Source organism: Dipodomys merriami, unplaced genomic scaffold (genome assembly GCF_024711535.1).
Source record: "Dipodomys merriami isolate MVZ:Mamm:240054 unplaced genomic scaffold, mDipMer1.0.p SCAF_68, whole genome shotgun sequence".
Lineage (NCBI taxonomy): Eukaryota > Metazoa > Chordata > Mammalia > Rodentia > Heteromyidae > Dipodomys > Dipodomys merriami.
The window spans coordinates 5,245,203-5,255,889 of NW_027206268.1; the positions used below are offsets into that span (position 1 = coordinate 5,245,203).

A 10,687-nucleotide genomic window follows, 5' to 3' on the forward strand; every position below is an offset into this window, starting at 1 on the left:
ACATTTTGTATGTATTATGTGTGTTCTTTAACAGTGAAGGAAAGACTTCCTCATGTAATCAGTAACATAGAAGAGAAACTTAATTTTTTGTTATGTTTTACTTTATCCACACAGTGTAATATTTCTCCACTTCCCCCATACAGTTCTTGGATGAAATTTCATCTACTGAAACTAAAGAGTCCAGTGGCACGAGTGAGCCTGTGCATCTGAAAGAAGGGTAATGCAGTTAAACCTGATTTGAAGCCATGAAGCACCACGGGTCTGGGTTTGGAGTTAGGCAGGCTTGAGTTTTTGTTTTGTTCGCCAAGTCACCCTCACTATTCTAAAAAAAAACTTCACATCAAAGGGACAGGACTTTCCATCCAGTCCCAGAGTTGTTTTGCAAGGAGTACTTTTGGCAGCACTATTTATTCCGTTTTAGAGTGGTTACTGTTAGATATTAAAAAGGACCCACTTGGGATGGGAAGATGGCGCAGTGGTAGAGTGCTTACTTCACATGCATGAGGCCCCGGGTTCAATTCCTCACCACCACATAATCAGAAAAGCCCAGAAGTGGTGCTGTGGCTCAAGTGGTAGAAACTAGCCTTGAGCGGAAGAGCTGAGGGACAGCGCCTAGGCCCAGAGTTCAGGCCCCACGACCAACCAAAAAAGAAAAAGGAACCACTTAGTTAACACTTTTTTATTCAGAAGCACAGTTTTTTTTGGGGGGTGGGGTGGGGGCAGTTCCGGTCATGGGGCTTGGACTCTGGGCCTGGGCGCTGTCCCTCAGCTCTTCAGCTCAAGGCTAGTGCTCTCTACCATTTGAGCCACAGTGCCACTTCTGGCTTTTTCTTTTTGCTTATGTGGTTCTGAGGAATCGAACCCCAGGGCCTCAGGCATGCAAGGCAAGCGCTGTACCACTGAGCCACCTTCCCAGCCCCACACAATTTTTTTTTTTTTTTTTTTTTGGTCAGGTCGTGGGGCCTGAACTCTGGGCCTGGGCACTGTCCCTCAGCTCTTCAGCTCAAGGCTAGCACTCTACCACTTGAGCCACAGCACCACTTCTGGCTTTTTTCTTTTTGCTTATGTGATGCTGAGGAATCGAGCCCAGGGCTTCAGGCATACAAGGCAAGCACTCTACCACTGAGCCACCTTCCCAGCCCCCGTATCCCCCCCACCCCCACACAATTTAAATAGTATACGAATCCCTTAATTCTTACCAACTCTAATATACCTAATACATCCTTATATACCTATGTATGCCATTAAACATCAAAGAACAGTTCTGTTTTAAGTCTTTACATCTGTTGTTTTGGCAGCGAGATGTATAAAAGAGCTCAGGGGAGAACTCGGATTGGAAAAAAGAACTTCAAAAGGCGATGGTTCTGCCTGACAAGCAGAGAGCTCACCTACCGCAAGCAGCCAGGTAGCTGTGTCCATGCTTTACCGTGGGTTTGTGCTGTTTGATGTGTATTGCTCCTTTCATGGTATTAGTAATAGTATATAATTTCTCACAGTGGTATATACTTAGAAATATTGTAGAAGTGTACTATAGCATATTTTCATTACACATTGGATTCCTTGTAATGTTAAAATGGCCATTCAGTGTATGCTGTTTTCTAAAACTCCTTGGTGAGACCCACTGAGTGTTAATGTATGAGGAGCAACATCAGCCCCTTAGAACTTGAAAGTGTATTTAACTCTCAGAGCTCAATTAGGAGCCCAATTCCACCCAGGCAGAAAAGTCCCTGTGAGCCTCTTATCTCCAATTAACCACTCAAAAAACAGAAGTGGCACTGTGGCTCAAGTTGTAGAGTGCTAGCCTTGAGCACACATTGGCTTTGGGACAGCAGTCCTGAGTTCAAGCCCCATAACCGACAAAAAACAAAACAAAAGCAAGAATCACTTTTTAAAAATGCACTTGTGGGGTGGCGGGGGGGGAAATGCACTTGTATCCTCAATACCAGTGAAAAAGTTTATGGGCAGTTCAAGCCCCAGGTCTAGCATACACACAAAAAAAATAATGTATACATTAAAGTCACTTTATAGAAAATATCTACTCCATTGAAACATTTACATACAAACTGTGTGGCAGTCTATAGGTTATATATGCTTGCTTCAAGAGGAACTGCTTACACCTTACAAGATTAGTCTCTTGCCTGTACAATTCTGATGGCATGGAAATTTCAACTTTGTCTTCTCATTTTAGGCAAAGATGCCATTTATACAATTCCAGTAAAAAACATTCTTGCTGTGGAAAAACTGGAAGAGAGCTCTTTCAATAAGAAAAACGTACGTTGTATATAAAGATTATTAAACTGTATGCATTACTTAGTTGAAAATTTTTAAGGAGGGGCTGGGAAGGTGGCTCAGTGGTAGAGTGCTTGCCTTGCATGCATGAGGCCCTGGATTCGATTCCTCAGCACCACATAAGCAAAAAAAGGAAAAAGCTGGAAGTGGCGCTGTGGCTCAAGTGGTAGAGTGCTAGCCTTGAGCTGAAGAGCTGAGGGACAGCGCCCAGGCCCAGAGTTCAGGCCCCACGACCGCCCCCCCCCCCCAAAAAAAAAATTTTTTTTTAAGGAATTTTAGTGTTTCCTCTGATTGTCTCAGACTCCATCCCGGGGTTACCCATTGTCACCATCCTGTGCTCCCGCCTGCCTGCTGCCACAGGGCGCCCTTGGCACCCAAGAAGTAGTCCTGCTCCTCAGCATCTCCCCTGCTTTCCATCCTACCACCTTACGCTTAGGTACATGGCGCTCCATTCTGTCAGACAGGTGTGGCGTCTAGAAACTGCTCTGCTGTGCTGCTTAGCACCATTGTCTGAGGACTGACTTGCTTGAAAAATAACAGTTCATAAAGTACCTGAGCAGCAGTCCCCTAGTAATCAGCCAGGAAGGTTTCCACTATGTGCTTGTTTCTGCTATGTGTCCTATGTCCATCTTTAAGACTCTCTCTTATCTTAATTGCCTGTGAAGATGTTCCAAGTGATTCATACGGAGAAGCCACTCTATGTGCAGGCAAATAATTGTGTGGAAGCGAATGAATGGATAGACGTGCTCTGCAGGGTGAGCCGATGCAATCAGAACCGGCTCAGTTCTTACCACCCTGCTGCCTATCTCAACGGGAACTGGCTGTGCTGTCAGGAGAGCAGTGAGAACACTCCGGGCTGCAAGCCGTGCACTGCGTAAGTTCCTTCTGACCACAAAGGAAGATGTTTCAAAAGGGGCTACATCCAAGTGGTAGAATATATGTTAGTATTAAAAAGAATGAAGGCTTGATGCAGGTGGCTCATGTCTGTCATCCTACCTACTCAGGAGACTAAGATCTGTGGATTGTGGTTCAAAGCCAGCCCAGGCAGAAAAGTTTGTGAGACTCTTATCTCCACCAGAAAGCTAGAAGTGGAACTGTGGCTCAAAGTGGTAAAGTGCCAACCTTGAGGAAAAAAAGCTCCAGGTCCTTAAGTTCAAACCCAGGACCAGCACACACACAATATGTTCAGGAAGGATAGGTTTGACTTACTTAAAGGAGGGTGATGGGGCTGGGAAGGTGGCTCAGTGGTAGAGCGCTTGCCTTGCATGCCTGAGGCCCTGGGTTTGATTCCTCAGCACCACATAAGCAAAAAGAAAAAAGCCAGAAGTGGCGCTGTGGCTCAAGTGGAAGAGTTGAGGGACAGTGCCCAGGCCCAGAGTTCAGGCCCCATGACTGGACCCCCCCCCCAAAAAAAAGAAGATTAGTGATGCCAGGCCTATATGAGTAGGGGAATTAAAAGTGTTCATGAATACAGGATTTCTTCTTGGAGTGATGAAAATGTGAGGAAAATTCTAAGGGCTCAGTCCTGGCTGAGTATGCCCAGTGCCCTGCACCCCGTCTCCAGCACAGACTGGGCACCCACTGTCTGGCAGGATGGAACAGCTGGCATGACCCAACAGAATTAAAAACTGATTTGCCTTTGTGACAGAGTGCATGTTGGGAAAATGATTTTACTTTATGTGATTCAGTAAAACCCCCCTCCTTAGGCTTGGAGTCACATAAAGACCAAACTTCTCTTGACCCCATTTTTTTGGTTAGCAATCCAACTAAATTTCTGAAGTTCCTTTTGCAAAATTCTAATTCCGCATTTAGTTTAAAACCATCAAAAATCTTCTTCATATTAATAAGGTAAAATTTTTCCAATGTCTTTAATTTTCTTCTCGCTATAGAGGTGTCCCTGCAGACATCCAAATAGATATCGATGAAGACAGAGAGACAGAAAGGATTTATTCCCTTTTTACCCTCAGTTTACTTAAGCTGCAGAAGATGGAAGGTAAATACACCGTCTACTTCTATAAAGCCATGTGTTTGATTAACAATTCCTGAACTATTTCTCTAGCATCATTAAAAAGCTAAAATACTCTGCCGGGACTTGGTGACTCATGTCTATAATCTTATCTACTCAGGAGGCTGAAATCTGAAGATGTGGTTCAGCCCTGGCAAGAAAGAAGTTAAGGGGCTGGGAAGGTGGCTCAGTGGTAGAGTGCTCACCTAGCATGCATGAGGCCCTGGGTTTGATTCCTCAGCACCACATAAACAGAAAAAGTCAGAAGTGGCGCTGTGGCTCAAGTGGTAGAGCACTCACCTTGAGCTGACGAGCCGAGGGACAGCGTGCAGGCCCAGAATTCAAGCCCACAACCGGCCCAAAAAAAAGTTGAAATACTTAGTTTTACCAAGAGGTTAATACGGAGTTTCTAAACCCTTAAAGGATGCACTCATTAGATGTACTTACAAAGTAAAATTACAAGTTTTATATAAATATGATGGTCCAAATACAGTTGGTGTATTTTCATCACACGTGCATGGACATCTCTCTAGCTTGAGACACGGGAAGTTTTGACTTGGCACCATTGCATTGTGGAACGTAGTTTCTGATGCTCTGTCACGCTGCTCCTTGTAGAGGCGTGTGGAACCATAGCCGTCTACCAAGGGCCACAGAAGGAGCCTGAGGACCATGCCAGCTTTGTGATTGAGGACTCGGTGACAACCTTTAAGACAATCCAGCAAATAAAAAGCATCATAGAGAAGCTGGATGAACCGCATGAAAAGTACCGGAAGAAACGGTCAAGCAGTGCCAAGTACGGGAGCAAGTAAGTATGCTGGGAGGCACTGGGAGCAGACGAAGGCTTCTCCTCGCACTTTAGAGTGTGTAGAGCTGGGAGCCTTTCCATGAATGTCTCAGCGCTGGCAGAGGTGGGCACCGTGGAGGGGCAGCCAGGTAGATGGCTTCTAGAGCAAGTATCAGGAAATCCTCTCCAGGAGGTCAACTCAGAGCTCTGCCGTCCCCAGCAAGATGACTTCCGTATTCTCCAGCTTGATGACTGGGTCTGCCACAGTCTGCTGGACTCAGCCTCACATCCGCCGCCTTTTATTTGTTTTTTGTTTTTGTCAGTCCTGGGGCTTGAACTCAGGGCCTGGACATTATCCCTAAGCCTCTTCTGTGCTCAAGGCGAGCACTCTACCACTTGGACCACAGCACCACTTCCAGCTTTTTCTGTGTATGTGGTACTGAGGAAGCGAACCCAGGGCTTTATCCATGCTAGGCAAGCATTCTTCCACTAAGCCACATTCCTAGCCCCACATCAGCCTTTATAGCGAGAGAAACTGAAGCACAGCAAAGTTAAATGCTTTGCTACAAAGGCTTCATAGCTGATTAATGGGAAGGCTCCAAACCCTCGTCCCCACTATGTACATGAATACATTTATATTTATGAGCACTAAAATTCAGGTTTTTTGATAGGTGCAAATATTTGTTCATTGTAATTCTGTCTTTTCTACATTAGTGTAGTGCACTTGATTCTCTCCCGCAGTGCCCCCATCCTATGCATGCACACTGTACCTGCCCCGCTCTACTTTTCTCTATAAAACACTGCCACATTCGGAGGTACACACCTGTAGGTCATCTCCTCAAGGCCAGCTTTCAAACCAAAAAAGTAGCAGCCTTGAAGGAGCTGGGGCTGGCTGGGTGGTAGAGCCCTGGAGTAGTTGGCCTCTCCTTCCCTCTCCCCCTCCCCAGCCCCTTCCCCCTCTCCTGTCTGTCTTGTGGCAGGCAGTTGAGGGGTGGTCTGCTCCCATTGCTACTATGGCCAGAACGGCTCAAATCTCGATCCTTGTCAACAGAGTGACTGGCCGTGACACATAGATATGCAGTGTTCCGTTTCTTTTGCAAAAACGTGTTTCTTTCACTGTTTTCTAGGGAAAATCCAATTGGAAAAACATCTTAGAGTTGGACCAACTGACTCAGAAGAACTGGAAAATACTTTTTCCTTGGAGTTTTTCAATCATATGTTTTGTTTATAGTATTTAAGAATGAACATTGGCTTCAATATCGCCTGCGTTCACATTGTATTTAATATTTAATAACTGAAATTAACTTTGGGACTCCTTCCTGTATTGATGTATTACTAAAGAATTTGAAACCCAAGATGTCCTTCATCCCTGTGTGTCTAAACCCCTGCTTCTGCGGCTTTCCTATACAAAGGATATTGTGAAGAAGCTTCCCGAAGCAGCTTTCTAACCGGAAGCCAGCCCCTCCCGTGATCCCATTGTGCAGACTTGTTCACTGCCACTAGTGCCTGCTCTCCACCGCCTACCTTCTTGTTCTTCTAGAAAATTCCACAGCTTCCCATTTGGTTCATCTGGACCTGTCCTCTTTTGAAAAAGGAAGAAAGAGAAAAAAGTGTTCCCTTGGGTCCCTTAACAGAGGCGGCTACAGATCTGGGGAAATGCCGGAGTGTCTGCAGCCCCGGGAGAAGCGGGCTGCATCGTGCTGGGCGGCGGCCGCATCTCGTTTACATGGGGGAACTGAAATGGCGTCGGTAGAAATACCAGGTACTCATTGTCTTGATGTGGGTGGAGCCTGAGGAGACTCCTGAGGAGAGCAGGCTGTGAGAGGAGGGGTTGCGGACTCCACCCACTCCCTCCTGCCTCTCCTAGCGGGGCGTCCCAGCCCACTTGGGACCCGTCACTTGGCGCACTTTACTAATCTGGCCTGCCCCAGGTTATCCTTGAGATACTGCGTGGTATCTGTCTTTATGATCAGTTGAATGATCGCTGTGTAAGTGTACAAACCGTGCTTTCCTGAAAAGGTTTCTTTTCCATTGCTGTTTCCTTGTGGCCTGCTAGCCAGATGGAGCGCGGGGCAGCGGCCGTCTGAACCCCGCCTGCCCTCAGAACTCAGCTGCTCAGCAGCAGCAGAAGCGAGTGGCCGAGGAACACTTCGCTTCCTCAGTATTAAAGACCATGGTACTCTTTGTCTTTTTTGTTGTTGTTGTTGTTTTTAATTCATAGCATTTTTCAAATGTGGTACTTTGAACCTTGGAGTATTTACTTGCGTTCCTGTTTAAAAACTGTGACCTATCCATGTAAATCTAGCTAGTAGTGCTTTTTTGTTGTTTCCCTCAGCATAAGCTACGTTTTGAGAAACATTTGCCAAGGGCGTCACTTGCATTGTTTTAAGGACTGCTGGCATGTGGTGCTTGTGTCTGGGCGTGAGGTGAAAGGTCAGCTCTAGTCCTCTGTGGGGTTGACTCGTTGGCCCAGCCCAGGTCCTTCAGCTCCATCAACTCAGACTCCATCAGCCCCACTAGACTTCTGCACCCACTCAGATGAAAATTCCTATGAAGAATCTAAATTGTCCACCTGAAGCAGGCGGGAGAGGGATGCATAGTTTCACTCTTCTCCTGTTGTCCAGGGGATTTGGAGCTTTGAGGGATTTGTTTTTCAGTTTGTGTTGTGAGACTGAGTCTCACTACCCAGGTTAACGTTCTCTGTCTCAGCCTCCCAAGGGCAAAGATTACAGGAGAGTGCCACCACACCGGCTTGTCATTTTTTTTTTTAAGACAAAAGATACATTTTACTAACATTACATTCCTAATGTCAGATCCCTACAATTAGGGTTATTTTAAAGATTACAACTTGCAGTTTAAAAAGAAATATGAATTAAACTAATTTTCCTTGAAGTTCTTTTGCAACTAGAGCATGTCCTCAGGACTGTAAGGCCAAGGTAGAAAGCCTGTTATCTGCACGTGAACTTTTGAGTCTTTACTCCCTGGACTGCTTTCTCTGCCTCTTCCAAAAGCATCTGGGAAAAATACATATCCATGGCAGCTCGCTTTCTCTCCAAGTCCTGGGATCCCAGGAAGGAACGAAAAGGGAGCTGGAGGGAGCTCCTGCCACGCCCGCCCTCATTCTTCAGGTCAGCGATGGCAATCTGCTTACTTCATTGTTTTTTATTGTTTAGCTTGTTTTGATATTTTTTTTAAATAAGAGAATGGACAACAGCAAAAGTTTTTTATTCCCAGGAAATATAATTTATCAAACTGAACTATTTTATTTGCCAAAGAACTATGTTTTTCGCCATCACGGGTAATGACTAAGTGTCAAAAAGAGGCTTTTTTTTTTTTTAATTTTACAAAAAAGTGATAACTGATGTGGCTTTTGTTTCTGAAGCCTGGTTTCCTCCTTCTACTAGAAAACCTCGTTCATGCCACGTTTTTTAAAAATGATTTTTTTTTTTAGTCAAAGCACCTTTAATTCGCTCTAACGGTACGTCTTGTAAAGAGAAATTTGTGGACTTTTTCAGGTTTCTTTACAGTATGTGACAAATACAAGACTCATTTCTAGACTTTAAATTACCAGCCTTGATTGATACCATCCGCTTCCATTTTTAACTTGGAAATTAATATGTTGCTAGAAAATATTGGTTTTTTACAGTATCCAGTTTGGAAATGTAAGTTACCTAAACTTAATATGGTGAATTTGTGTAACCATGTTGTATTGTCGAGAATGTATTTTTATTTAAATTTTATTTTCTTATCAAGAGTATTATAAAAATTTAAGACTTTTGTAACTGTCGCTTGGAAATAACTCAAATAAATGACAAGAAGCCTGTCTATTCTTCAGAAGTGCTTAATTACTAGTTAGGGATTTCTGCATTTTCAATGAACCTACCTGGCCTGCCAGTAACTGAGAGGACAAGGAACAAGTCTGCTGACAAGAACACCGAAGCTGGAGAGGCGCAAGTAAGTGGCTGTGGGGTTTTTATGTGTATGTGTACTCACCTTGGGACTTGAACTCAGGGCCTGGGCACTGTCCCTAAGTTTTTTGTGCTCAAGGCTAGCACTTCCCCACTTGTGCCACAGCTCCACCTCCAGCTTTTTAGGTGGTTAATTAGAGCTAAGAGTCTCATGGACTTTCCTGCCCAGGCTGACTTTTGAACCATGATCCTCAGCTCTCAGCCTCCCCAGGACTTAATGGGTGTAAGCCAGCACTCAGATCTCGGCCTCCCCAGGACTTAATGGGTGTAAGCCAGCATGGCCGTGCTTCGCTGGCGAATGTTGTTTTTTTTTTTTTTTGGTCCAGTCGTGGGGCCTGAACTCTGGGCCTGGGCGCTGTCCCTCAGCTCTCCAGCTCAAGGCTAGCACTCTACCACTTGAGCCACAGCACCACTTTCGGCTTTTTGCTTTTTGCTTATGTGGTGCTGAGGAATAGAACCCAGAGCCTCAGGCATGCTGGGCAAGCGCCCTACCACTGAGCCACCTTCCCAGCCCCATGGCGAATGTTTTTAACCTGAGCTGGGTCTCCGCCTGCTCACGGCCTAGCCAGGACACAGCCACAGTGGAGGAACGATGCCTCCTGTAGTTCAGTCCGTAGAAAGCACGAAACCTCCAAGCATTCAGGTCCTGTTTTGACCCACACACGTTAGCCTACCCCGTCACTTTACCTCTGCGCCATGTCCTCTCGATGTTAGAGGACAGCCATGTAGTGCCATGTTACATGGTACAGAGGTGCATAGGGAGCCTCTCCCCACCCCTGTGACAGAGCCGCCCCGCTCCCCAATTAGGGGTCTCAGCACCTTTGCGGTCCTGAAAGACACCTCCCATAAAACAGATGCATTTAAGGTTCAGAGATGATTAGGCCTCGCTCTGGGTCTCTGAGGATCTTACTTGTATTCAAACACTAGAATCCTTGTCACCCTGGTCAGTTGAGCCACGTCAAGCTGTCAGACTTGGGGCTGTGTCCCGTGATGTAAACTGTTTTTGAGAGAGGCAGGCTGTGCATGCACATCACCCTTACCTGACTTCAGTTTCCGGTGTGTGTCCACACCTGTGTTAGAGGTGGCTTCTATTGTGTAGGGCCCTAAACACCTCCTCTATGCAAAACAATACACCCTCAGTGGCTGCAGCTTGGAGGTGCGGATCAGCTGAGGGAGAGATTCTGGGGGCCTTGCAGGGGACGCTGCCTAGGGTACCCCAGGATTCTTCTCAAAACCCTCCCTATTGAGGATGATTTTTTTTTTCACATTCCAGACCCCATTGTTCTGGAAAGACCATCTAGCTTCTTTTTGGAGGGGAGAGGGTGGTGGAGTTTGAACTCAGGGCCTGGTACCTGTGGAGCAGGGGCTCGACTGCTGAGCCACGCTTCCAGCCACCACCTAGCCCTTTGCCCATTCCCGTGTCACCACAACTTTCATGACACGCAGCCCCCATTTACCAGCCGTACACTGAGGTTCTGGTGCTAGATACTCGGAGTGGACCACAGTTGTAGAAGCTTCTATCTCAGGCCCCAGGCACCCCTCACTCCCAAGGCACTGACACCTATTTCTGATCTTGGATTGCTCGCCTAGGGACGTGTTTTGAAAGCAAGCAAGGGGTTGGAAGTGTGGGCTCATTGATAG

At 46.1% G+C, this 10,687-nt stretch overlaps 1 protein-coding gene across 5 annotated transcripts in view; it reads left to right on the forward strand.

Moving 5' to 3' along the window:
* Positions 1–8,895, forward strand: part of Rasa2 (RAS p21 protein activator 2) — a 120,782-nt gene extending 111,887 nt beyond the window's left edge. For all 5 annotated transcript variants that reach the window (XM_070005539.1, XM_070005538.1, XM_070005540.1 and 2 more), the window contains 7 exons: positions 144–217; positions 1,299–1,405; positions 2,189–2,271; positions 2,955–3,163; positions 4,179–4,282; positions 4,910–5,099; positions 6,206–8,895. In XM_070005539.1, coding sequence (XP_069861640.1) covers positions 144–217; positions 1,299–1,405; positions 2,189–2,271; positions 2,955–3,163; positions 4,179–4,282; positions 4,910–5,099; positions 6,206–6,233 — 795 coding nt within the window. In that variant the 3' untranslated portion in view covers positions 6,234–8,895. The remainder of the gene's footprint in view (positions 1–143; positions 218–1,298; positions 1,406–2,188; positions 2,272–2,954; positions 3,164–4,178; positions 4,283–4,909; positions 5,100–6,205) is intronic.
* The last annotated feature ends 1,792 nt before the right edge of the window (positions 8,896–10,687 follow it).